Source organism: Musa acuminata, chromosome BXJ3-4 (genome assembly GCF_036884655.1).
Source record: "Musa acuminata AAA Group cultivar baxijiao chromosome BXJ3-4, Cavendish_Baxijiao_AAA, whole genome shotgun sequence".
Classification (NCBI taxonomy): domain Eukaryota; kingdom Viridiplantae; phylum Streptophyta; class Magnoliopsida; order Zingiberales; family Musaceae; genus Musa; species Musa acuminata.
The window spans coordinates 41,598,574-41,624,802 of record NC_088352.1 but is presented as its reverse complement, the minus strand read 5'-3'; the positions used below and the strand labels follow the sequence as shown (position 1 = coordinate 41,624,802).

General features: G+C 37.9%; 4 protein-coding genes across 7 annotated transcripts; 2 read left to right on the top strand and 2 right to left on the bottom strand.

Annotated features, from left to right (window-relative positions):
* The first annotated feature begins 601 nt into the window (after positions 1 to 601).
* On the top strand, positions 602 to 4,539 carry LOC135635993 (phosphoenolpyruvate carboxykinase (ATP) 1-like). Its single transcript, XM_065147484.1, has 13 exons — positions 602 to 732; positions 922 to 1,195; positions 1,395 to 1,573; positions 1,698 to 1,851; positions 1,944 to 2,028; positions 2,133 to 2,233; positions 2,450 to 2,748; positions 2,839 to 3,012; positions 3,086 to 3,151; positions 3,248 to 3,426; positions 3,509 to 3,678; positions 3,774 to 3,942; positions 4,028 to 4,539. The coding sequence occupies exons 2-13, from the start codon at positions 936 to 938 to the stop codon at positions 4,169 to 4,171; spliced, it is 1,980 nt and encodes a 659-aa protein (XP_065003556.1). The 5' UTR covers positions 602 to 732; positions 922 to 935; the 3' UTR covers positions 4,172 to 4,539.
* A 1,190-nt stretch (positions 4,540 to 5,729) lies between these two features.
* On the top strand, positions 5,730 to 11,093 carry LOC135635991 (beta-galactosidase 8-like). The gene is made up of 19 exons (XM_065147483.1): positions 5,730 to 5,995; positions 6,088 to 6,183; positions 6,262 to 6,374; positions 6,448 to 6,514; positions 6,617 to 6,709; positions 6,801 to 6,944; positions 7,064 to 7,152; positions 7,277 to 7,382; positions 7,470 to 7,557; positions 7,771 to 7,889; positions 8,446 to 8,610; positions 8,795 to 9,009; positions 9,088 to 9,197; positions 9,279 to 9,388; positions 9,501 to 9,605; positions 9,898 to 10,002; positions 10,132 to 10,343; positions 10,427 to 10,754; positions 10,826 to 11,093. Exons 1-19 carry the CDS (start codon positions 5,807 to 5,809, stop codon positions 10,931 to 10,933), a joined length of 2,562 nt encoding a protein of 853 aa, XP_065003555.1. The 5' UTR covers positions 5,730 to 5,806; the 3' UTR covers positions 10,934 to 11,093.
* A 906-nt stretch (positions 11,094 to 11,999) lies between these two features.
* On the bottom strand, positions 12,000 to 15,272 carry LOC135635062 (large ribosomal subunit protein uL23-like). Of its 4 annotated transcripts, none has more exons than XM_065145885.1 (4): positions 15,168 to 15,272; positions 14,258 to 14,310; positions 12,452 to 12,815; positions 12,000 to 12,361 (listed from the first exon to the last, which is right to left on the bottom strand). In XM_065145885.1, exons 2-4 carry the CDS (start codon positions 14,274 to 14,276, stop codon positions 12,277 to 12,279), a joined length of 468 nt encoding a protein of 155 aa, XP_065001957.1. In that variant the 5' UTR covers positions 14,277 to 14,310; positions 15,168 to 15,272; the 3' UTR covers positions 12,000 to 12,276. The 4 variants fall into 4 exon arrangements, with proteins under 4 accessions (XP_065001957.1, XP_065001958.1, XP_065001960.1 ...); XM_065145886.1 differs by having other exon boundaries at positions 15,119 to 15,211; XM_065145888.1 differs by lacking the exon at positions 15,168 to 15,272 and adding an exon at positions 14,430 to 14,454.
* Positions 15,273 to 17,760: 2,488 nt separating this feature from the next.
* Positions 17,761 to 26,179, bottom strand: LOC103983483 (uncharacterized). The gene is made up of 4 exons (XM_009400696.3): positions 23,680 to 26,179; positions 22,752 to 22,878; positions 18,945 to 19,046; positions 17,761 to 17,891 (listed from the first exon to the last, which is right to left on the bottom strand). Exons 1-4 carry the CDS (start codon positions 25,932 to 25,934, stop codon positions 17,823 to 17,825), a joined length of 2,553 nt encoding a protein of 850 aa, XP_009398971.2. The 5' UTR covers positions 25,935 to 26,179; the 3' UTR covers positions 17,761 to 17,822.
* Positions 26,180 to 26,229: the final 50 nt, after the last annotated feature.

Below are 26,229 nucleotides of genomic sequence, written 5' to 3'. Positions count from 1 at the left end.
TTTTTTTTGTACTAATCTGATAAAATACTTAGGAGTTAAGTTAGCATACAGAATCTCACTATTTTGTACTAATATGATAAAATACTTAGGTAGCATACAAAATCTCATGACGAATAAGATTTCAAATTCAACTCTCAAAAGAGCGTAATAATATTCAAGTACGGAAATCCCAAATGCTTGTATCCAGTTCTCGTTCCATCACCTCAGTCGACGATGTGGAAGCCACAGATTGATTGATGTGGACATGACCACCACGGTCCGATGGGAGTTTCACACCTTCGCTATGCAGCGTCCCCTACACCGAGGTTGGATTTGCGTCGGAGAACTGTACACCTAATCGAGTGCTGTGCCATCTGATACGTACATATGGACAGGTATGATGGATGGATCGGAAGGGTTGCGCGCAGCCGCGGGTGAAGCGGTGGCCATTGAATGGGTCGAACGGTCCCTTTGTAAACGCTTGACGAACAATATTCCATTTGTACTGATCCACGTCACATGCTTCGAATTCTTATAAGGTGAATGAAAGTTCGTATGACCCAATGCGCGCCTTTATAAGGCTCCCCCTGTAGCTCGCCTTCTTACTCGTTCCTCTCTTCTTTACAGCTTCTCGTGAGGCTCGTGTACGAGAACTGCATGGTCGTGCCTTCCGTTTCCTTCTCCTCTTAGTGCCTCTTCTTCTTCTTCTTCTTCATCGTCACCATCTCTATTCTGCTGCTCGCTCGCCTTGAGGTACCTGTTTCTTTTTCTTCGTTTGCGAGTGAAACGTTTGGTGGTGAGAATGAGATGACTCGATGAGTTCATGCGCCGATGTTCCAGAAGATATAGAGACGATAACGTTTGCTTATTTATGTATATAAAGCTGTCTCTGATGAGATCATACACTGTTTTGCTGATACATTGAGAGTTGGATTTGGGTAGAAACGAGGGGGGAAATGGCGGAGAAAGGCGAACTCGGGAACGCTAATGGCGGCGGGAAGGGGCTGGCGAGGATCGAGACGAAGGCGGAGGATGGCATCTGCCACGACGACAGCGCGCTGCCCGTTAAGGCGCAAACCATCGACGAGCTCCACTCCTTGCAGAAGAAGCGGTCGTTGCCCGGCACCCCCATGAACGACGGCCTGCTGCAAGGCAACGCCGCCTTCGCCTCCGTGTCCGAGGATGAGCGCCACAAGCTCCGGCTCCAGTCCATCAGGTCACCATCTCTCCTCCCCGTTCCTTCTACCAACGTCGCCGTCCAATTAGCCAAAAAATGAAAAGAATCTTCGCCGTCAGATTTGTGTTCCTGACAAAAGATACGATGCTGGATTCCGGTGGCCCATGGCTTGGTTCGGTAGTGTCGCTCCTTGCGATCGCCGCTGTGCTAACTCGATTTGATGTGATGTTGATGGCAGCGCGTCGTTGGCGTCGCTGACGCGGGAGACGGGACCAAAGGTGGTGAAGGGTGACCCGGCGAGGAAGGCGGAAGCGCCCAAGGGCGGCGCCGTGCACCACCACTACTTCACCCCAAGCATCAGCGTCAGTGACAGCTCTCTCAAGTTCACCCACGTCCTCTACAATCTCTCCCCTGCCGGTACGCCGCCTCGTGATAGCTTCAATTACCACACATCGCTGCCGTCGCTACACTATTAAGACCACAGTTCTCTTTCCTCATGGCATGCACAATAACACTAGCAGTGGCCATTACAATGATGCAGAGCTGTACGAGCAGGCCATAAGATACGAGAAGGGATCGTTCATAACCTCGACAGGGGCTTTGGCCACCTTATCGGGTGCCAAAACAGGTCGTTCTCCGAGGGACAAACGCATCGTCAATGATGAGACAACCGCTGAGGAGTTGTGGTGGGGAAAGTAAGTCTCCCAACACATCCTGTGTTGTAAGATTTGTGTGCCGTACTATGTGTTTGGCGAATCCTCCTCCTTGAATCGTTCATTGTACGCAGGGGCTCACCTAACATTGAGATGGATGAGCAGACTTTCATGGTGAACAGGGAAAGGGCAGTTGATTACCTGAACTCTTTGGACAAGGTAAGAGTCACTCTCGAGACAATTTAACGCCACTACGATGCCGATTTCTTTCATCCAATTTGCAATTTGCCTTTGGGATTTAGCTTGTCATTTACCTCATACAGGTTTTTGTGAACGATCAATTTCTCAACTGGGATCCTGAGCATCAGATCAAAGTTCGAATCGTCTCCGCAAGAGCCTACCATTCCTTGTTCATGCACAACATGTAAGTAGAAGTGACAGTAAGAATATTAGTCTGCAGTTGTCGTCTGCAATGCTCGAAGTCATCCTTGTATGGTTTTTGATCTATTAGTATCGGTCAGAGTGGATGATGACAAATAGGTGCAGCTCCTGTAGCTTCGGAAGACCATTGAAAGCATGAAATTTTTGTGTCGCATAGCCAATTCTACGTGCCATGACTGGATGGATGAATGGATGACAGGTGCATCCGACCGACGCCCGAGGAAGTGGAGACCTTTGGAACTCCGGACTTCACAATTTACAATGCCGGACAGTTTCCGTGTAATCGGTACACGCACTACATGACCTCCTCGACCAGCATTGACATTAACCTTGCCAGGAAGGAAATGGTTATCCTCGGCACACAGTATGCCGGGGAGATGAAGAAGGGTTTGTTCAGTCTGATGCACTATCTCATGCCTAAGAGACAGATCCTCTCCCTGCATTCCGGCTGCAATATGGGCAAAGACGGTGATGTTGCCCTCTTCTTTGGACTCTCGGGTAAGATCGGGCTCGTCAAACGTGGTGCCGCCACCTGCCCATGACTGCTCCGTGAATTCTCATTTCCATGGTCTGTTCATTGTTTTTTAGGCACCGGGAAGACCACTCTATCCACGGATCGTAACAGGCTGCTCATTGGTGATGATGAGCACTGTTGGAGTGAGAATGGCATTTCAAATATCGAAGGTGGTTGCTATGCAAAATGCATCGACCTATCAATGGAGAAGGAACCTGATATCTGGAATGCCATTAAGTTTGGAACAGGTGAACATCCGAATCTAGCCCTACATTTTGATTTGGATGGCGTATCATTCTTGCAATCGTTCTGCATTTGCAGTATTGGAAAATGTGGTATTCGATGAGCACACACGGGAAGTAGATTATTCAGACAAATCCGTCACAGGTGCTGTTCTTAAAGCGGACTTCCTGCATGCATGAATTTGGATAGGTTCCTTACATGCCCGGAAACTGTTTGATGGAATTACTGGTGCTGTTGCAGAGAACACCCGAGCTGCTTATCCAATCGAGTACATACCTAATGCGAAGTTACCATGTGTTGGTCCGCACCCGAAGAACGTCATCCTCTTGGCATGTGATGCTTTTGGCGTTCTCCCACCCGTCAGCAAGCTCACTCTGCCTCAGACCATGTACCATTTCATCAGTGGCTACACTGCTCTGGTGCGTACTCTCTGAACTTCTCTTGGAATCTTGTCTAGTGTTGGTAATGGTATCCATGGCGGTTGCCATGGGCACAAAACAGGTGGCTGGAACAGAGGAGGGCATTAAGGAACCTCAAGCCACATTCTCAGCATGCTTTGGGGCAGCATTTATAATGCTCCATCCGACTCGGTATGCAGCCATGCTGGTTGAGAAAATGCAGAAGTATGGAGCCACAGCATGGCTTGTGAACACTGGTTGGTCTGGCGGAAGGTAAGAGATTACACACCACATTTCGGTGATACAGGCTATAGTTCATGGAAAAACTTGATCTGATCGACTCTGGCTACCTTATCGCTTTTATTCAGATACGGTATCGGCAGCCGCATTAAGCTGGCATACACTCGGAAAATTATCGACGCCATACACTCCGGCAGCCTTCTGAATGCAGATTACAAGAAGACACAAGTGTTTGGACTGGAGATACCTACTGAAGTTGAAGGCGTGCCGTCGGAGATTTTGGACCCGGAGAACACTGTAAGTCAGTTGTTTGTAGAACAAATGATCGATGTCGATCGTGGAGATGTTGTTGCCTGACATGGGTGATTTGTGTGCTTTACAGTGGCCAGAGAAGGCAGCCTATGAGGAGACTTTGCTAAAGCTGGCTGGTCTGTTCAGGAAGAACTTTGAGGTGTTTGCTAACTACAAGATTGGTGAAGATGCCAAACTGGCTGAGGAGATCCTTGCTGCAGGTCCAAACTTCTGAGGTTGATGTGAGAAGAGAGAATCAAGGACTTCAAAAATTCGATTACTAGTTCATATTTTCAGATTTGTTTCATTGGTCTGCTCCGTCAAGGAAACTACGTGCAGTTAATTATAGTTCGGTTCGGTCAGAATGCATTAGAACATGATCATCATCTCTTTTACACAATCTACCATTTCGGATTCTGCACTGCAGACAGCAATCCTTCATGGCATTGCACTTGCATTTTGATGTGAGCAAAGTTGCAGTGTTTTGGTGGTAAGATCTGATGTTTTTTCCATATACATATCCATCATTTGTAAGCATTTTTATAGCCCAAAGGGTACATTTGAGTCTGATGTCTTTTCAGGATTGATTGGTTTCTAAGCTTCAAAAATCTGTTGCTTGAACCTTTCATCAATAAATTGCTGTCGCCTGACGTTCGAGTTCTTGCGACGAATTTCTCGGAATAAATGCTCTTTTTCCTTGTGTTCTTTGAGAAGATATGGCATATCAGACAAGCATCTGTTTACCATTCCAATATGGAAGATAAACTCATCCATGTTTTGGATACTGCTGCTTATATTTCTGTTAACAAGAATACATTTATCTCAACTCCATGAATGCCATTTCTGAATCAAGCCATTTGTCTTGTACTGTTAATTCCGGTTTATTTATGATCTCAAGCTGAACTTTGCCAGACTACTGTGTTGTTGAATTAGCTTTGTTACAACTAAGAACTTCTTGCCTTCATGTAACTGGTACACTTCGAGCCCCTCTCACAAGGATCCCGAAGCACACTTTCGATATAGGAGGAGAAGAGACAAATGATAAGGAATATAATGTCGATTGACCTGTCATCGTCCTAGTCACCCACACCCACTACCTATTTACTAATTGAAGATTCAAAGTAAGTAAACACAAGTTTTATTCTTATCCATTATGATAAGGAAGATAATTACAAACTTTATTCTCATCCTCTAAGATATAAAAGGACATCTTAATTCTTTTGAGCTATTTGAACATAAATTTAAGGACCTTGGATTTCTAATCATTTTTTCGGTCTTAATGCAGGTGGCATCTCGAGGCATGTTGAGTTGATCAAGGCATTAATGATATTTTTTTGATAAATTTAAATATTTTTTTACTATTTTCAATAAAATTTTTATAGGACTTATGAGGAAATATTTTTTGAATTATTTTTTCTATCACATGATAAAAGAAAAAAAATGCAATTTGTCTTCCATCAAAATGATTCTTTTGATTCCAATGTCATTTTTTTTAATGAAATATCCTCGTTAATTAATACTTTAATTTTTTTGTATAATATAAAGATAATAAAAATAAACACAATAAAAAATATTTTTTTTCGAAAAAATAAAAAAGAAGTCAACCTGTGGATAAATGTCTTATCCGTAAGAAATCAAATCTGTTAAGGACAGATAATAAGAGATGAGCATGAAATAACAGTAGTAACAGCAATAAAGATGAGAAAGAAGCGTAATCAACGGAAGAGGAGAGTTATTAATAGGAAGCTACATCGTGTTTAGAAGAAGACGTCGCTTCCTCTTGCGAGCCGCTTGGCTGCATGCCCGTGCATGATCACACCGAACACGACCGCTCCCTGCGCGCATTCTTCTTACGCCAACACAGTTGCTCATGGCAGCCCACCCGACTCTCCCTTCTCCCGTGTCTACGTCGCTTCTGTTCCTCCTTTTGCTGCTCAGCTGCTGCTCCGAGCTATGTGCCGCGGCCACTGTGTCGTACGATCACCGGGCGGTGGTGATCGACGGTAAGCGGAGGGTCCTCATCTCCGGTTCCATCCACTACCCCCGCAGCACCCCCGAGGTCTCTCTCTCTCTCTCTCTCTCTCTCTCTCTATGTATTAGCTTCTCCGCTATTAATGCTTTAGTTGATCGGAAGAGCTTGCGGTGCTGCAGATGTGGCCGGACCTCATCCAGAAGTCTAAGGATGGCGGCCTCGACGTCATCGAGACCTACGTCTTCTGGAACCTCCATGAACCCGTGCAGGGCCAGGTCATTCCCACTGAGATTTCACATATCTCATCTCTCTCTCTCTCTCTCTCTCTAATACAGACGTCTGTTTGGTAACAGTACGATTTTGGAGGGCGGAAGGACTTGGTGAAGTTCATTAAGACGGTGGCGGCCGCCGGCCTCTATGTTCATCTCAGGATCGGGCCTTATGTCTGCGCGGAGTGGAACTACGGGTGCGTAAAGGGTGCATTCCTCCATATAATTAGTCTGTCTTTGTTCAATGTTCTGAGATTTCATATGATGCAGAGGGTTTCCTGTGTGGTTGCACTTCATCCCAAATATCAAGTTCAGGATTGACAATGATCCCTTCAAGGTCAAAGTGTCTTCTAGTTTGATTTCTACTGCCCATCTGATCGTTGAGAGTTCCCATTAGTTGTTCTTTTGGAGTGTTTCTCTGACATCTCTTTTCTTCCAGAACGAGATGCAAAAGTTCACGACAAAGATTGTGGACATGATGAAGCAGGAAATGCTGTTTGCATCCCAAGGTGGACCCATCATTCTGTCTCAGGTGCTTATCTCCTGCTTTATAGGTTGATTTAAATTCTGCGACAAGATCGATACTAATCACTGCAGCTGATCCACTCTATTGCCCATGGTAGATTGAGAATGAGTATGGCAATGTTGAGAAATTTTATGGTCCGACGGCCAAGTCTTATATTGATTGGGCTGCATCCATGGCTACTTCCTTGAATGTGAGCGTGCCATGGGTGATGTGCCAACAAGATAATGCCCCTGACCCCATTGTGAGTTGGATGATTCAAATTCTATCCATTTCTTGATGTTCTGTTTGATGAGCAAAAATGCTGCTCTGCTAATGGAGTTGCGCACCGATTTGATTGCCGAGACATGTTCTCTTTTGCAGATAAACACTTGCAATGGATTTTACTGTGACAATTTTAAGCCCAACTCTGACAAGAAACCGAAGATGTGGACAGAGAATTGGAGTGGATGGTAAGACAGTGTAGCTCTCCATAGCCATATGTTTCGTTGTGTCTGGTACTTCTGGTGTTTGATGCAATGCTTACAAGACCAAAAGCTTTTCCTAACCAAACATTTCTGTCTCCTTTCCTGCCAGGTTCCTTTCTTTTGGTGGTGGAGTGCCTTACAGACCAGTTGAAGACCTTGCATTTGCTGTAGCCAGGTTCTTTCAACGTGGTGGTACCTTCCAAAACTATTACATGGTATGTAGATAGTGTTGTTTATTTCATCTTGTCGAAGTTTTCATCAGTAAATAACGTAGTAACATGTCTTTTCTTTATCATTTCCAGTACCATGGTGGAACCAATTTTGGCCACACTTCTGGTGGACCATTTATTGCTACAAGCTATGATTATGATGCTCCCATTGATGAATATGGTAAGAATATAATCTGTTATTTTTGGATTATATAGTATATTTTCAGTGATGTATTGGTGGTAGCACTAATTATAAGCATTTTGAATCACCAAATGTTGCATCCTTCAATCTGAAACGTTTCTCTCTGTATTTGATTTACATACAAATTGGAGGGGAAACAACTTTCTCTTCTCTTGCAATTTTTTATATATCGTTCTCGTTGCACTTCATCAGGACTTCTTCGGCAGCCAAAATGGGGCCACCTGAGAGATCTGCACATAGTCATAAAGCAGTGTGAAGAAGCATTGGTGGCAACCGATCCAACATACACTTCTCTTGGCAAAAATTTAGAGGTACATAACCTTGAATGCTCCTCATGCATATACCATTTACTGTTCTTATTATTACTACATTAGACCCCTTTTTCTCCTGTTGAGTACTTCTAGTAAGATAGCTTTCTTTTTAATTTTTGCTCTTTTTTCTTTTTATATGCAAGAGGGCTTGCGTATGGAGAGATTTTGTGTTTTGAATTATCAATTTTAGATTGGCACTGTATAAGATATGGAGAATGAGGGAGCATAGATAGAAGTTCTGAATTATTGTAGCCTTGTGCCGTTGTGCTCATGCATAAAAGACAATCTCATGGAAATACAAAGATACAGGACTTCTAATCAATATCATTAGGCAAACAGTTCCTTAGTTGAAGAACTTATGAGCATCTGAATTCATGAGATTTTTTTATGCAAGTGGACCTCTTTGATAGCATTTCTCATGTAAGCAAGTAAATATAATCCTACTAGTTGTAGCAATGTTGATTTATAATTGTAACACCCTTGTTTTGGTATGCTACACTACTGTTGCGTTATTCATTTTTCTTCTGTCACATTGCTAAAATATTTGCTTGCTTAGGCCCATGTTTATAGGACATCATCAGGGAGATGTGCGGCTTTTCTTGCCAACATAGATGACCAGTCTGATGCAACTGTTACTTTCAATGGCAAACCATTCCATTTACCTGCATGGTCTGTGAGCATCCTTCCTGACTGCCAAAATGTTGCATTCAATACTGCAAAGGTATGCTTAACTATCTTACGATGAGTCTCAATGGGAAAGATCTCAAAATTCCACTCATTCAAAAAGTAAAAATGCCTATAATGAACTTAATATAGTTCAATTTATCCATGTACAACTGCCACATTTTGTTGTTGTAAAACTGCTACTGATCCATGGATTTGATATGATTCTATGTCAATGGCAGATAAATTCCCAGACAAATGTTTTGGAGATGAAATACACCAAAACTTATGATCAGGCTGCAGATGAATCCACTGGTTCCTCTGAAATATCTGAATCAGAATGGAAATTCTTCACAGAACCTATTGGTTCCATCAACTCTACTTTCAAAAATGTTGGATTGCTTGAGCAGATAAATACTACTGCTGATTCCAGTGACTACTTGTGGTATTCAATAAGGTAAGAGTTATATTGCAACTTCACATACACAGTGATGTAAATCACGTACTGATTGTCCTGTTCTTCATGCTCCTACAGCATTGATGTCATAGGAAACGAACCATTTCTTTTCAATGGCACTCAGACTACTCTGCATGTGGACTCACTCGGTCATGTCCTCCATGTTTTTGTCAATGGCAAATTATCAGGTCATATGTTATTCCTGTAGCTATCAGGCTTTCCTCCTTAACCAGTTTTCTGCTTAATTTGGCATGCCATGTTTTCTACAGCAAGTAATCAAGGCAGCAATGCTGATGCGAGTTTTAAACTGGAGAACGTTATCATACTTTCATCAGGACAGAACACAATTGATCTTTTAAGTGCGACCGTAGGCCTTAAGGTTGTGTTCCCCTCTAAGATATGGAAATGTTTCTTTAGATTGTTATATTGCTACAATTTGTTTAGCTTTATGTGAATATATGCTTGATATGCTCTCTCTCTCTCTTCCACAGAACTATGGTCAATTTTTTGATCTAAAGGGTGCTGGAATCACTGGTGTGATCCTGAAGAACCAAAATGCCACAAGAGATCTTTCTTCATCCCAGTGGACTTATCAGGTTTCTCATGTCCTTTGCAATTACATACTGCTTCAGACAGATAGTAATGAAACTAAAATATTGTAAACCGAGTGATTAAGATACAATAATAATCTTTCAAAATCTTGTAAAAATTGAAGTAATTGTTTCTTGTGTGCAATTTGTATATTATTTATCATTCTAATGTTTATGAAATGAAAAATTCAATATATGGCTGATATCTACTTAAAGCTTTCAAAGTAGATGCTTCTCAAAGATAAGAAGGCAATGATTGGCATCTGGCTTCTTCATCTTAAGCTGTGTGCTGATGCAGATTGGACTCAAAGGTGAACAGCTGGCATTGCATGACAACACACAAAATTCAACATGGATGTCACTATCTTCCTTGCCGAAAAATCAGCCACTGACATGGTACATGGTGAGTTCTTTGTCTCTCTGTAAATTTCATCATGTTCAGTAAAGATTGGAGAATATTTTCAGTGCACAAAATGTTACAGTGGATTCACAAAATTGATATGAATACATGTCTATCTAATTCCTCTTGCAGACGTACTTTGATGCCCCTGAGCACGATGACCCTGTTGCAATAGACTTCACCGGAATGGGGAAGGGCGAGGCATGGGTGAATGGCCACAGCATCGGCCGGTACTGGCCGACGTATACCTCTCCACCGAGCGGCTGTGTCCAATCATGCGACTACAGAGGACCGTTCAGCGGGAGCAAGTGCGTCAGGAACTGTGGACAGCCATCTCAGTCACTGTAAGACTTGCATTTCCCCATCTCAAAGCAGAGCCGCCTTCTTCTTCCTATCATCTCAACTCGTTTTGGTGCTTGTTTGACAGGTACCATGTTCCTCGCTCGCTGATCCAACAAGGCAAAACGAATAGACTGGTTCTTTTCGAGGAAGTGGGTGGAGATCCGACTCTGGTGTCCTTCGCTTTGAGGGAGACGGGAAGCTTGTGTGCACACGTCTCTCAGTCCCACCCTCCACCTGTGGATGCTGTGAACACTGCACAGAAAAAGGACGCAGTGCTCCATCTCGAATGTCCTCACTCCGATCGTGTCATTTCCTCGGTGAAGTTTGCGAGCTTTGGGACTCCACACGGAACTTGTGGGAGTTACAGCCATGGCAATTGCAGCAGCACCACTGCCCTTGCCATTCTGCAGCAGGTACGTACCTCATACTCAACCACCTCTCTCTCTCTCTCTGAAGCTAAACTAGTTTGTTTATACTCCGGCAGGCATGCATTGGCGTCAGGAGTTGCGACGTGAAGGTCTCGACCGAGGTGTTTGGCGATCCGTGCAGGGACGTCGTCAAGAGCCTAGCGGTGGAAGCATCGTGCTCGTGACCGAATGCTGCATACGTGCATGGGAGGAATGAAGATGGGCACATGCAGTCAAGAATAAAGTACATACTTCTCTGTGTTGGTTCTTTGTTCCGTACATAAACGACAGTATGTATTTCTTACAGTGTACAGAAATAAATGAAGAGAGCTTCTCAACTTCGTTAGACTACTGTTTGTAAAAGCTTTCAGTACACAAAACATAATTCCTTCGCCTCTCACATTATTTAACACTGATGTAATATGCTAATAGATGATTGTGAACATAGGTAAAACTTGATTCCTACATCCTATGGTACAACCTAAGACTCGATATCACAAAACCCCAAAGGCTATCCTCAAAACGTTTAACATAATATTAAACTTATTTATTAATATTTATTTATTTTTATCTAAATCATTCATCAAAATAATTAAGTTGATAGTAGGATACTTATTAGATTTTTATAAGTCAATCTTAACTTATTAGTTGATATGAGACTAATCAGAGAATTATAATCTTAATCTCTTACTATCGGAATATTATATTATAATGTTGCTGTTAATACTCGATAACTCAAATCCTCTAGCTTTGATAGTCATTTGCTACTCGAACCGAGTCTAATAGGTTAATTGGCTTATCAATTTCATTTGACCCAAACTACTAACAAAGAATTTAAACTGAAATTAATACTAGTACAATCATTAAAAGTATTACAATTAGAGTATCAAATATCAACTTTATTCAATGTATAGTAGCTTAGACTTTAATGCTGAATTCAATTTTCGTCTCTTATCCAATATGGTAATGATAATTTAACGAATTACATGTTTATGTTACATGCTATCAGCAGTATGTCAATTTCATTGTATTCTTTAAATACACAATTGGATTGACAAAATAATTGAGGTTTGACAATACTGGAAGTTGTTAAGCAACTCCATTTGAAGGTTTGCTCTAACTTTACTGCATTTAGGGTCTCTGCACAGGTGATGATAGGGCTCGCATAAAACAGAAATTGAAGTTTGGGTTATCCATCGGCAGCAACTAAAATCCAAAGACACCATTAGGTTCAAAAATATTTCCTTGATGTTACAAAAGAGTGGATTTTACTGATCAAGAAAACCGAAGCCAGATTAGTTTTTGCAACTACAACTACACTCGACATACTTTTAACTAAATGGTTCTTAAACAAGCAGAACAGAAACTTGGACAGCATCATAAACACAACAAATCCATCATAAAAGTGACTTCATGGAGATTCTCATAATAGTAAACTTCTTCGAGGTCTGTTGCTACCGGATACCAAAGCTCCCAAACAGAGCCTCTTAACCAAAATCAAGTGGGCAGCTGCCAATTTTTTAGAGCCTTAAATGATGCCGATTTTGTTTGCAACATCCAGAGCATCATAGTCAGGCGTTAATCTCACATAAGCCTTCTTAGTTCCATCAGGCCTGTTACAGATTGGTCCCATAATATCATCAATAGTTCGACAATATGTTAAATCTGTGAGGTAGGGGGAAAAAAAAGAAAAAACTGCTGACCTGATCAGAGTATTCACTTTCTTTGCCTGAATGTCATACATCTTTTTGACAGCTCCTTTGATCTTCTTCTTGTCAGCTCGAATATCGACAATGAAGACTAGTGTGTTATTGTCTTCAATCTTCTTCATTGCAGACTCGGTGGTCAGGGGATACATGAGGATTTGATAGTGATCCAGTTTGTTCCTTGGTGGAGCACTAATTCTAGGATACTTCGGGTTTCTCGCCTTTGAAAGTGTCTTTGGCCGGTGAAAAGTAACAGAGGTCCTAATCTTCTTTGCCTTCTTCTTCAAGGTGGCTGATCCTGACTTCACAGCCTTGGCAGCCTTCAAAGCCTGCGCTTTGTCATCAGCCTTCTTGGAGGTAGCTGTTAGCAGTTTATAGCACAAGTCACATAAAAACCTAGAGAAGAATAGTTGTGTAACCAGAATATAGCTGCAACTTCTGATGCAGATGCAAATCAGCAGGATCCTACTTCACAACCTCATAAATAATTCCTGGTCTGCAGCTAATGCAAAAACTTATGGAGGTGCTACTGTGTTGGTAGAGTTTCTAATTTCTTTCTTGATTATAAAATATCAATTTAGTAAGTACCAGCAAATACCAGATTGGATTTTGACAATATTCTCCACAACATACCTTCTGATATGTACTAATGCCAAAAATTTTATCAAGCTAGTTAAGCTTCAGGAAAAAAAAACGAAAAATAAAATAACAAGAGCTTCACATCGAATTGGTCTCCATTTGCAGCCATGTTGTTGTCACCCTCACTTCAGTCTTCCTCCTGCCTTCTCTCCCCTATTCTCTCTCCTCGCTCTACTAATCATCTCCTCCATTGTGGCAACACCCACTGCTGCCATTCTCTCTGCCCTCTTCTCTCCCCTCAGTTTCTGTCTCGCCGCTCCACAACCAATAATCATCATCACCGTTGCCCTCACTTTCTCTTCCGGCTTCTCTTTGTTCCCAGTCTCCTCTTCTCCATTCCCTCCATCTGCTGCTCTCTACCCTCCTTCCCCATCTCCTTTTCTCTCCAGTCTTCTCCCTTGTAAAACTACATTCCAGTTTCCTCCCTTGTAAAACTAAAGGTATGTCAGCGGAAGCATCACCAAGAAATATGATCATGAACGGAAGTGCAATTATTTAAAAGATATAAAAGACCCTCCTGTTGCCACTTGCATATTCTGTGACAAAACTATTAAAGATGGAATATTTTGAACAATCAAGATAAGTTAGAAACTTTAAATATGCATCATCATGCAAAGGTGCAGTTTGAAAGTTAAAGTTAAAGGCCTTGTATGAATGAGACAAAAACACAAAAGATTAGATCTTTTGGTCATTTACCTGATTTTGATGATAAGAACTTTTGAATTGGCAGATGTTTGAATTTAATTTGTTTTGTAATTTAGGTGTAACTAATCTAATTATCATTTTATTAATCAAGCACTATATATAGGGTTACACACATAATTCGGTGTTTGGATAGCAATCATATTGCATATTTGATGATATAAAGATCATGTATTGATTGAGGCATCATGTTTCATTATTATTTTTATCCTTAATTATATATATATATTTTATAAGTGAAATGCTTTTCTTTAATTGGGCGATCTTCTAGTGCCCCACGCATAGGGAACCTTCATGGATTCACAGTTAGATTTGAAAAAGTAAATATTAACATACAAATACACCCATGAAATTGCTATGTCAGTTACACATCATGATATATTCATGACAAATTGCTATATAATTGAATATGAAGAGGCCAAAAGTTAAATTGACAATAAAAAAATAACTTAGACAAAGTACCTTTTGCAGGTGGAGCCATCTAGAATCACAGAATAGGTTCCCTACTCAATATACTGCAACAAATTAAAATAGATTAAAATCAGCATAATTTTACAAGTTGGAAAACAGAGACTTTAAAATATCTTAAGTTGCCAGGCAAAGGAGACCCAACAAACACAAATCATATGATAACTGGAAATGGTTCTTGCACATCATTTGATGATAGCGTGTGCCTCCAAGGGCTAGCTGTTTTATTCTACAGTAAAAGAAATAAAGAGATCAACAAGCTATTAACAAGACACGAGGCACAAGAAAATTAAAAGCCTCCCAATCTGGTAGCTCTTACAATCACGTCTAACTTCCTTGGCATTGCCTTGGACATTTCATGAGCAGATCTATCAGTGAATAAAGCCCCGATCTAAGCAAATATATAAACTGTTCTACACAAATTTCTAGGCAATTTTTTCATGTAAAATTATGATATAGTAAAATAAGACAATAATTTCTAGGTTTTTGATTGCCAATCTAATCTCCAAGACAGCACATGATAAATCTTGTCACAAAGCAATGCATACAAAGATCAAGCAACAAACAACTCATACCCCTTTTCTTCCCCAAACAAAATTTCCCAAAGTAAATTACCAAGTTCCAAACAAAAGCAGCATCATTTGCACCATATCTACATCAACGTCACTCAAAGGTCGCCTCTTTTAGAAGATTACTAAAGATTATTAGTCCGTAAAAAAAGAAAAGCTATGAACCACGACCACTGTTCTGCACTATAATCCCAACCAAACAAAAATAGGCAAAACCGGAGCCATAAACTAAAAATAAAATCAGACATAAGGAAAAAGAATAATCAACAATCACAAGAGAACGAACGAATTCTAGGGCTTTCGGGATGATGAACCGAGCGCAGACGCAGGCGTACCTTGCTCGGGCGAACACGGCACGCTGACGAGCCAACACAAAACCCTAGCGTCCATGCACTATCTAAGGAGACCCCAAAAGCATCCTGACCGTACAATGGAGGATACAACGAATCTTAAAGTCGGACTCCTATGGGAGTGACAATTGTGTTTTAATCAAATTATTTTTATATATATATACATATAGCTCTAAAATTAGAAATCTTTGTGTCTTGCCTTCTAAATTTAACTTCAATGCTTTTTCAAAATAATTTCCCTTCCAAAAAATTCAGAAATTAATAAGAAAAATATTTTTTTTTAAAAAAAATAAAAATTATGATTACATAATGAAGGTATTGACTAGCTTAATTAGAAAGATCTTAACATACTGAATCCTCATTTCTTGTGAAAAATATATGGATGAGGTTCAATTGAGGAGATAGTTAATAGAGTCCATATCACTGGGTTTACAAAGACAATTAAAAAAAATTTGTAACATAATCTTTATTGTCTTTACTTTTTATATAATTCTCCTAAGGATGGCAATTTCCATAGTGATTATTTTGGGTTTCATTGTATCTTATATATTTTTTGGATAAAGGTTGACAGGATAGACACTGTTACCTTGCAACATTAAGTTTCTTTAATTATTATTTTTAGCTTTTAATTAATTTTATTTGAATTTATTATGATATTAGCTTAACTATGATGACTATTGGGACCAATGTTTAAATGAAGGTTGTGCAGAACATGTTCTTAATTATGTCAAATTAATATGGTATCAGATCGTTAGCTAGTTTGATTAGTAAAGATTTTATTATTTTATCGGACGTGTCCGCTTCTAACTATAATTTATGCTGTCATGCTATGAAAAACATAAAGAGTGTGAAATAGTCAAAAGAGAGAGAAATTAAATTTTGAGTAATATAGTTTGTGCAATAGCATACTTGCTATAATTTACTAGCTCAATACTATTTTCTACATCAATTTGTGCCACCACACCTTTGAAGGTTAACTTCAACAGGAGTTTTGCCTCCATGGAAGATAAGCCACATTACATATTACTGCAGCTGGTTTCAACATATATCAAACTAGTATTGTAGTTGAGAAGGCATCAAATTTAGGGCTTTGATATATCTATCATCTACCAGGAAGATTCAGGGATCTCCATATGCAATGCTTGTTTGCTTCTTGTTTTGTTGATTGGAGATCAATTGGCTTCTTAATTTGGGTTTGGTGTTTCAGTGCGTCTGTCCTCTTCAACATAGGGAGCAGCTGAGCTTTGCAGTGGCTCATGTATGCTTATATCCATCACTGGATTGATGAGAAGTGACATCTCATACCCAATTCTCTGAGATAATATTTCTGCCACAAAGTTCATCAAGATCTAATGGGATCAGCATTACTCTCTTGAATCTTCTGTATTGTTGTATTTGACAGAAAAAAAAACCTGTGAATATGTAACTTCAAGCTGTTCCTTGGTTTTGCAAATGATTGATATAGTTCCAAAAAGAAATCACTATGGAACATTGGCGATTTGATTTATGGTAGAAATGTAACTCAAAAAAATTTCAGCAATTTTTTTTTAACACAAATCATAGCAAATAAAAGGGAGGATAGAACACAAGTACTGTATAGTCAAGGAATGCATTCATGCAGCACACTGTCCTAGTTGATTTGATGAATCATTTCAAATTGAATACAGTTATTTTGATCATAATTTGATGAACTTGATCATTTGGTACCCATAAAATAGATTCTATGATTTTCACCACTTAATTTTCTTACTTTTAATCACTTCAAACCTATTAAATCACAACACAATCCTTTCTTTTTCTTTTGCATAACATCCAAATAAGGAGTATACACACACACACACACACACACACACACACACACACACACATATATATATATATATATATATATATATATATATATATATATATATGTAGACATATATACATACATACAGATATACATATATATATATATATATATGTAGACATATATACATACATACAGATATACATATATATATATATATACATATATATATATATATGTATGTATATATGTCTACATATATATACATACATACAGATATACATATATATATATATGTATATATGTATATATATATATATGTATATATATATATATATGTATGTATATATGTCTACATATATATACATACATACAGATATACATATATATATATATGTATATATTTATATATATGTATATATGTATATATATATATATATGTATATATATGTATATATATGTTTATATATATGTACATAAATATATATACATTTTTCAAGATCATGCTAGCAATTGATAAATCAATGAATAAACAAACAAAAAAAGCCACCGAATTCCAAGATAATAATTAGCATTTAACAAAAAATCTAGCTCATCTTTTTTTATCGAATTAACTTGCAGGAGTTACAATCAACGGTAGACGGAATTCTGATAGCAAATTAAGCTGGAAATGCAATGGAAACTTAAAACTTGTTATGAAGTTTTACTAATGGTAACAGAGCTTTAAACACCTGAGCATATTGACCTATAAGAAGAGAAGCAAGCATGTTGACTAATAAAAATATACTTTACCTGAGCATATGTTTGCTCATGATATGTGCAAATAATTGCAGAAGAAGAAAGCACTGTTGTTACTGCCTGGATGTATTAGCCACTTCACCGTATATTTCTCTCCTAATCATTCTTAAGACCTCAGTTATCTGAGAGAAGCACAGCCAAGAACAATCATATCAAGATGGAAGATCCATTAAAACTTAATTCCCCATAATATAAATTGAATGCCAGAGCATCAGGAATATGATGAAATAACCATGCATTGATTTCTTAATCAGAAACATATGTGCAACACATCAACCTTATATTTTACTATGTTATTTTCAAGAGTTAGAGATAAAACTATGATTTATTGAAATCAAGAAAGGATATTAAGTAGCTACAAGTCTTGCAACCAAACAATGTATCTGTTATATGTATCAAAGAGGACAAATAATAAAGTTCAACAGATAGATTATATACGACATATAAACTTTGTTCTACCTCCATTCCTTTGGGTCAAGAAACACTCTACAAGAATACCTGTGCAAGCCTTAAATAAACGATACCATGAATTCTATGGAACAGGACTTTCTTGATTGATACATTACTTGTAAAAGCAATTTTGTGTCAAGAACACAACATGAGTGGAAAAAAATTGCCCAACTGTGTAACCTTGTACATGTCAAATAATGCCCAAAAAGAAATGATATAGCTGAATGAACTATGTATTCGACCAGTAATATTAAAATAAACTCTGATTAAATTAAAACAGATTAAATGTATAAAAGTGATCCCGAGGCATGCAAGGATTGTTCTAAGTGTATTCCTCGATCTCATGGAATCAAACAACTTTACTTCTTAACCTTTTTTATTAAGATTTTTAAGGAGAAAATAAATGAATTGAAGGAGAAGTCTTTCAATTATAATGTGGGACTAAAGTCCTTGAACAGTGAAAGAGAATTTGAATTTTTTTTACCTTCAAATTTCAACATTATGGAAATATGTTAGGAAGGAAATAGGAACTTCACTATCAACCAAGATTCATTATGACAATAGAGCAATTTGCCTGCTGTTTTAGGTAGAAGAATTTGTAAACATAATATATTAAAAAGAGAAAAAATTCAAAAGTGTCAAACAAAACTACATTAAGAAAATAGAGAATAAAGCAAAAAAGAAAAAAAAAAAGATAATGTTACTTCAAACAGGAAGTTAATTACCCCAGAATAATGCTGCAAAACTGGTGAATAGTGATCCAGTGCGATATAGATCTTCTCAAGCAACCCAAAAAGTAGATCCAGTTCATCTCCTAGCAAATCCACCTAATGCAATAAAATACAAATACGAAGCTTGGATTAGTGTGGATGGCATCCTGTGTACATGCATGTATGCAGAATTACAAGAGGATTTCAATAACGTGCAAACACTTTTTGTGTTTGTGTACACTGTTACATGATTTCTAAATATACTACTAAAGGCACACAAATAATTATACCTTAGAAATCAAAAGGTTCTTTGAGAGTGATCAAATGATTAATCCCACCAAGAGTGTTATACTAAAGACAAAGAACTGAATAAGATTTGAATAAAACAGAATCAGCCAAGACAGTTTCCAAGAAAACGTATAGATAATTTTTTAATTATGGTGTAAATATATTCACGGAATTCTATGTCCATGATACAATACCTATTACTTGAAATAATCAAGACTGTACTTCTTGATTACTTGAAGAGTTAGAACTCAACCAGAAAATAAAGAGAAAGAAAATTTTAATACTTTGTTTGCACTAAAATTTTCTTATTTTTACTCTTCAATTTAGAGAAGTATATATAGACATTGAAAGGATGCTAAAATACCCTTTCAGTTATCTTGAAGAGTTTTTAAATTTATAGTAAATTCCTTATATATAACAATCCCCCACTAATTTACATAAAATAAAAATATAAATCATAAAATTATGTCAAAATGTAAACTTTGGGATGTATATCGTGTATATTCATAAGTGGATTAACCTTAAGCTTTGGATTGAAAATGGGACATAAGAAACCATATTCACACTATTTATGAGTTTTAAATTCTAAATTTAGCAGTGCTTTAATGGGCCTTGCTAGCTAGTACTCAGAATCTTACTGATATGATTCGTAATCAGCGACCTCTTACTTCTATACTAGCAAAGATAGACTCATCAAGAGTGTCCACAACTCACTCTACAAAGCTATAACTCTATAAAGGACTTCATTTTCTAATTTTCTGTTGTGGTAAACAAAGCATTAACCAGATATAAGACTTTAATAGAAATAATATACCCCCACTATTTCTTAACAATGCACTTGAAATGTATCATTGTTTCTATTTCACAAATGTATCAGAATGAATTGCTTTTTAAACTCTCATAACTTGATTTCCACTATCAAGTGGTATCACAGAAATAAAGTTGGTTTCAAGTAAGATATTTCTTTTATCAGTAATAGCCCTATACCTCTCACGGATTTAATAATTTTATTGCTTGATAAAGGCTTTGTCAGAGGGTCTATTAGCATTTGTTTCGTAGGTAAGTATTGTAATACTACATTTTCCTTTTTCATGATTTTTTGAACAATGTTATATCTGATAGTAATATGTTTATTGCTATACGTTATCCTTTTATTCTCTGTATTGTGGATTGCAGCTTGATTGTCACAATATAGTAATACTTCTTAGGAATATCTTAAACCAAACAATCTCTTTACTTGTAATTGATATTAGAATATACTTTGATCCCATAGAAGATAGAACAACACAATTTTATTTCTTGGATCACTAGTAGATCTAGAGTGACCAACAATCACTAGTAGACCTAGAGTTTGATCTATTGGAAACCAAATTTGCATTACTGTAACACTCTAAGTATAGAAGTTGTACATTTATAATGCAATCCATAATTTCCGGTGTTGTTAACTAGGGTTACTAGTGAGTCCTCAATATACCGATTGCATATGCAAGCTCTGGTGTTGTGTGATTCATAACATCCATGATGCTTCCAATAATCTTAGCATATTTTCTTTGATTTATTATTGTTTCCTCATTTGGAACTAGTTTTACATAAGGGTCCATAGGTGTTTTAGAAGATTTAGAATCAAAATGATTGAATTTTTTTTAACACCCTTTCTATAGAATGAGATTGTATTAAAACAAATTTGATTCCTCTTTTAAGACCCTTGACCCCCAATATGACATTGACAGGACCTAAGTCATTTATGTCAAAAGCTTATCTCAAGAAACTCTTTAGTCTTATCTACGCAATTTATATTAGTACCAAAAATAAGTAAGCCATAGTAACGAGTGTTTCATATTCTGCAGTGATTTTAGTAAACACACAACATTCTTTTAAAACTAATTTTTTTAAAATTTTGTATACTATTATCAAATTTATTCAATTTACAGACTTTCTGCTCATGACCTTTAACAATATAACTCTCAAATTGGTTAATGTAAATTTCTTCTTCTAAATCACTATTTAAAAATATAATTTTTATATCTATTTGATGCACTTTAAGATTATACATAGTTGCAATGACAAACATAATTCTAATAGATGTAAATTTATTTACAAGAGAAAAAAATTCAAAATAATCTTGCTTTATATTTATCAATTGTTCCATCAGTTTTGAGTTTCTTTCTCAAAACCCACTTGCAACTATTAGGTTTAGTGTTTGGAGGAAATTCTATAAGGGTCCATGTAATGTTATTATATATAGATTTAATTTCATCATCCATGACCCTTTTTCCATATATTAGCATCAGGTAAAAACATTGCTTCTTAAAAAGATTTAGGATCCTCTTCTATAAGATATCTATTCATATCATGACTAATTTTTTTTTCAATTCTACATCTTTTGTCTCTCTTTAGATTAGGTTCATCATGTCTTCTCACAATATTATCAATCATATTAGTATCATACAAATTGTTATGATAAACAGAAATAGATAAATCTATATTAGAACTAGAAGCATGATCAAAATGTGAATCCAACTCATTTGATAAATTCTTTTCTAATTCTAACTTATTTGCATCTTTAATTGTTGAGTGTTCAAAGAAAATAGCATGTGCAGATTCAAATACTCTATTGGAATGAAGACTAAAAGATCCAAATGCTTTACTATGCATAGAATAACCCAAGAAAATATATTTAACAGTTTTACTTCCTAAGTTAGGTCTTTTCGATGCAGCATCTAAAGTATATTGAATAAAACCCCACACTCTAAAACAATTAATGCTAGATTTTTTTAATCAATAATTCATAAGAGGATTTCAAATGCTTCTTATTTATAATTCTATTACTAATATAACATGCAGTAATAAGGGCTTCTCCGAATTATTATAGCACTAACCATTTCCAAGAAAGATCTGTTTTTAACTTTTGCTACTCCATTTTGAGATGGTGTTAGGTGCAGAAAGTTCTTAAATGATCTTACCGTGAGGGACTTGATTTGAAGGAATCACCCTGAAGGAACACCCACCTCCTTGGAGATCAGTTTCCAAAGCACAATAAGCTTCATTAAGTTGGCCAAGTCGGTTTGATCATGTGACAGGTAAATAATCAACAATAATCAATTCTGACATTAACAGCATCCGACATTTTCATTCAACTAAGAAATTTTCACGCACTGTACCTTTCCAACTTGACTTTGAGATTACCAGATTTGTCCATTTTCTTATGCTATTTCCTTCAACTCTACATTTTGTTTTCATCAAATATAGTTATCAATCAGATAATAGTTTTCCATGGAGACCAATTGCTTAACCAAGCATTTGGAACTATGATCAGGATGGTATTCATTCACATTGAACTCTAGCTAAGAAATTTTTTGTAAAATTTAGCTACTTAGATTGTTTGAGTTGACATCAAAAGTGCGAAAGCAATAAGCAGAAATATGAGTTTAAAATAAAACCAATCACATTATCTTGTTAGATGATTAAAATAATAGAGCATCATTCAAATGAGATGTGAATTATGATGAACATAAAATGCTGAAGCTTCCAAACCTCTGCTTCTGCAGTTTGAAGATTGTAACATCTATTTGCGAAAGCCTTACGATAGAGTAATTCGTTTCTCTTGATTACGTTGACTTGCTCTGAGATGGGATTTAACTGATGAATTAGATTATCCAACCTGGGCATGCATTAGATAGGAAACTAAGAAGTCATAGTTCTTGTGCATATTGCAGAAGAAAGAATGTCATGGATAACAGATTATTTAGTAGTTGCTAAAAGAACAAATATAAATCGATCTTCCCTCAAATGAATAAAAACAATATATGATATAAAAAAATGAAAATAGTTAAGCATTTGATTGTAGAAGATGAGAACCTAAAAAATATATAAAAATAGTTAAGCATATTTTTTAAATCATTTTATACTAAAATGTTAAGTATTTTATGATAAGGTAACATGTGATTGTATTTGTAATATCAACAAATAGTTTTAGAAAAAGACACCATTTACTTTTCTTTTATCCACCGGTATTAGACATATAAAATTCTTGATTAAAATGAATTAGATTAGTCTTGGAACAGAGGGAATCATGATCAGCCTGGATCATCTCCTTATGCTTGATCACCCATCTAAGTCAAGATTTAGCCTATATTTGAAACATAATCTGATAGGTTTTTCTTAGAAGAAAACAAAATTGAGTCCCATGTTTGAGTTGTTTCCAACAAATCCCACAAAAGCATAAAGAGAATAAAGAGCAAGATTAGATTTTAAAATAGCACATCGATCTGATGATATGAAGAATAATTTTTATTGTGTAGGTTATCTTTTTAAAGCTATATAGCAACTTAATAGAAAATTTATACAAAGGCTTAAATTCCTTATTTTACGTGTTAACTAAATGTGATTTAGGATGTCAAATTCTCATAATTGATTGAGAGTATGAAATGTTGATTTCATTAAATCCAGCAAAATGAAGTACCTCGATATGTTTATGCTAATCTTCTCACATGTCAGCAGCCCAAAATCATCAACCATCTGTATGATCTGCTCAACAGGCATCATCATGAAATGGAAATCATCCCAATGTTTTTCAACAATTCCTGCAGACATACATGAGAATTCACTTTTATTTTGTTTTTGGATCCTGGTTGAAGCTCCAGAACCATGCACAATGTTATTCTCATCAGTGATTGAGGCATAGCTCAATGTTGGTTCTCCTTGTTGCATTGTTCCAGTAATTGCTCCTTGTGGAGAGGTCTCAAGATTGCTAGCAGATCTAAAAGCATCACTTTCTTCAACGTCAAGCCCATTCGAGTCATCAACACTGTTCTTTCTAATTCCTGAGTCGAGAACATAATCTGATCCCATCTCTGCCGTGGGATTAGTTAGTAGGGAGTCCTTTCCTTGTTCTGGCTTTCCACTGAATTCTGTGTCTTTTGTAGCATTATTTGCACACAGAATACCTTTAATTACTTCACTAAGAATGATATAACGAATCTCTTCCCTGAGGAGCTGCTCGCTAGTGTGAGCTTCTCTCATGCTCATCAATTCTTTGATCAGCTCACCGAAGACAATTCTGAATGTATCCTCCTTTGTAAGAACTTCTAATTCGACATCGAAGAAATCAGTGAGTAGCCTTCCCATCAATCCTTTGTAATTTATTCTGTAAACATCCTCCATTATCACAGCTTTAGTTTCCATTTCATCCTTCTCTTCCTTTAATCTTCTAATTTCTTCATGGAGCTCGAGATCTTTCAGATGACTATCGATTGGCTTCTGAATTATCTTCGTTGCTTCATGCTTTGTTTCAGAATCTGGTGGAGTATGCCTTGGAATATGGATGTCTGCAAAAGACTCTGATTTTGCTCTTTTGATGATGCCTTCCAATCTTGAAATGACTTTAGTGATCATCTCCCTATCTGAATCAATTTTTTGTGTTCTAATGGAATCATGGTAGTTTGTCAAGTCAGCAACAAAATTTCCTGGTCGACTTTTTTCGGAAAGATCATTCATATTGTGTAATTCCCCAGCTCGAAAAGCAGAATCAATCAGCTCATCGTTTCTTTCTATTCCACCAACATGATCTTCTGCTCCTCCTTGCGAAACTCCATAGAGATTATCTCCCTTTGGAGGGCTACTGTTACCTGCTACAGATGCATCCTTTTCCACCTCGTCCATGTCCGGTACTATTGAGAGAGGATTGCATTGAGCTTTCGGATCCATGACATCATTTGACGACGTTGATGGCACGGTGATCTGAGAGGCTAATGCCTCGAGCTCATCGATAAACGATAACAAATTCGTATCAGGGTTTGCAGCCCATTCACGTCGAACATCCCTTACAAAGCTTCTGATGATGACGGTAGCGATCTCCCTCTCCATATTCCAAGCCCACCGCTGCTCTTCTGTCGTTGCTTTGAACACAGAAATCGAACTCACGATCATCTCGAAAGAAGAACGAACCTCTTCCTTGAGCATGTCGAGGTCGATGACCATGTCGTTGAAGTCCAGCGTTAACTGCGCCATGTCGTGCAGCTCATGCAACGCCTTCAACCCGCCGCTGTCCGTATCAAACCCAGCGTTGGGGTTCGCAGCGCCAACACGAGGACTACTCCTCATGTTGAGCATCACGTTGGACAAAGCCTGCCTCCCGTGCTCCAATTTGCCTCTTATTTTCCGCAGCTGTTTGCCCATGGAGCACTCCAATTCATCAAACACATGGCCGTCGCTCTCATCCTCGTTCACGTCGTCACGGCAAGCAAACCCATCGCATGCATCATTCTTCACTCTTCTGTCAGCCCCGAGCGTATGATGCAACGATCTCACTTCTTCCCCTTTGAGTTCCAAGGCCAGCCTCAGCTTTATCTCGCTCCCCTTTCTCCTGGCCAGCTCCACGTCCTTCTCTGCAATGGCGAGCTTGGTCTCGTCGAGCCTGTTGTCGATGCGGTCTCTCGTCTCCAACAGATCGCAGAACAGCTTCTCGCGGTCGCAGGCGTTGTCCACGGTCGCGTTGTCCATCTCCTCCTGCAGGTACTTCAAGCACCATTCCAGTTGCATGATGGCCAGCTCGCAGAACCTCGACTTCTCGATCAACCTGTCGAGGTCGCCGTCCTCGGTGCAGCTCTTCTTGTAGGCGTCCTCCATTGCGGAGTTGACGATCCCCATCATGATGGAGTCGGCCACCATGCCCGACACTCGCAGCCGGCAGTCGAGGCCATGGAAGAACGCATCCATCGATCTGCTCGGCTCTTAAAAGGAGAGACCTCCAATGATCGATCACAATTTTGATATGAAAGGGAGCAAATCCTACAAATTTGCAGTAGAGGGATTCATCTAACATAAATGGAAAGCCACTGGCATTGGTGATGGAGAGAAGGAAGCGGAGGGAAACACGATCCATTTCTTTGCTCCAAGTCAGAGTCCATATGTGGATCATTGGATATCTACCTGGCAGGGATGATCACAAATGGGGCGTTTTCACATGCAATCTTCTCGCCACAGCATTCTCGCAGCTCTAGAGGCTGTCGTT

Excerpts from the sequence above, each read along its gene's own strand:
- LOC135635062 (XM_065145885.1), bottom strand. Across the intron at positions 12,362-12,451 it reads AAAGTGAATACTCTGATCAG|GCCTGATGGAACTAAGAAGG; the intron begins GTCAGCAGTTTT and ends AATCTGTAACAG.
- LOC103983483 (XM_009400696.3), bottom strand. The coding sequence starts at position 25,934 with ATGGATGCGTTCTTCCATGGCCTCGACTGCCGGCTGCGAGTGTCGGGC. Across the intron at positions 19,047-22,751 it reads TTCAAACTGCAGAAGCAGAG|GTGGATTTGCTAGGAGATGA; the intron begins GTTTGGAAGCTT and ends TTATTGCATTAG. Across the intron at positions 17,892-18,944 it reads TTTTGCAGCATTATTCTGGG|ATAACTGAGGTCTTAAGAAT; the intron begins GTAATTAACTTC and ends TGCTTCTCTCAG.
- LOC135635991 (XM_065147483.1), top strand. The coding sequence starts at position 5,807 with ATGGCAGCCCACCCGACTCTCCCTTCTCCCGTGTCTACGTCGCTTCTG. Across the intron at positions 6,710-6,800 it reads GACCCATCATTCTGTCTCAG|ATTGAGAATGAGTATGGCAA; the intron begins GTGCTTATCTCC and ends TGCCCATGGTAG. Across the intron at positions 10,755-10,825 it reads CCCTTGCCATTCTGCAGCAG|GCATGCATTGGCGTCAGGAG; the intron begins GTACGTACCTCA and ends ATACTCCGGCAG.
- LOC135635993 (XM_065147484.1), top strand. The coding sequence starts at position 936 with ATGGCGGAGAAAGGCGAACTCGGGAACGCTAATGGCGGCGGGAAGGGG. Across the intron at positions 1,196-1,394 it reads CTCCGGCTCCAGTCCATCAG|CGCGTCGTTGGCGTCGCTGA; the intron begins GTCACCATCTCT and ends TGTTGATGGCAG. Across the intron at positions 3,679-3,773 it reads ACTGGTTGGTCTGGCGGAAG|ATACGGTATCGGCAGCCGCA; the intron begins GTAAGAGATTAC and ends GCTTTTATTCAG.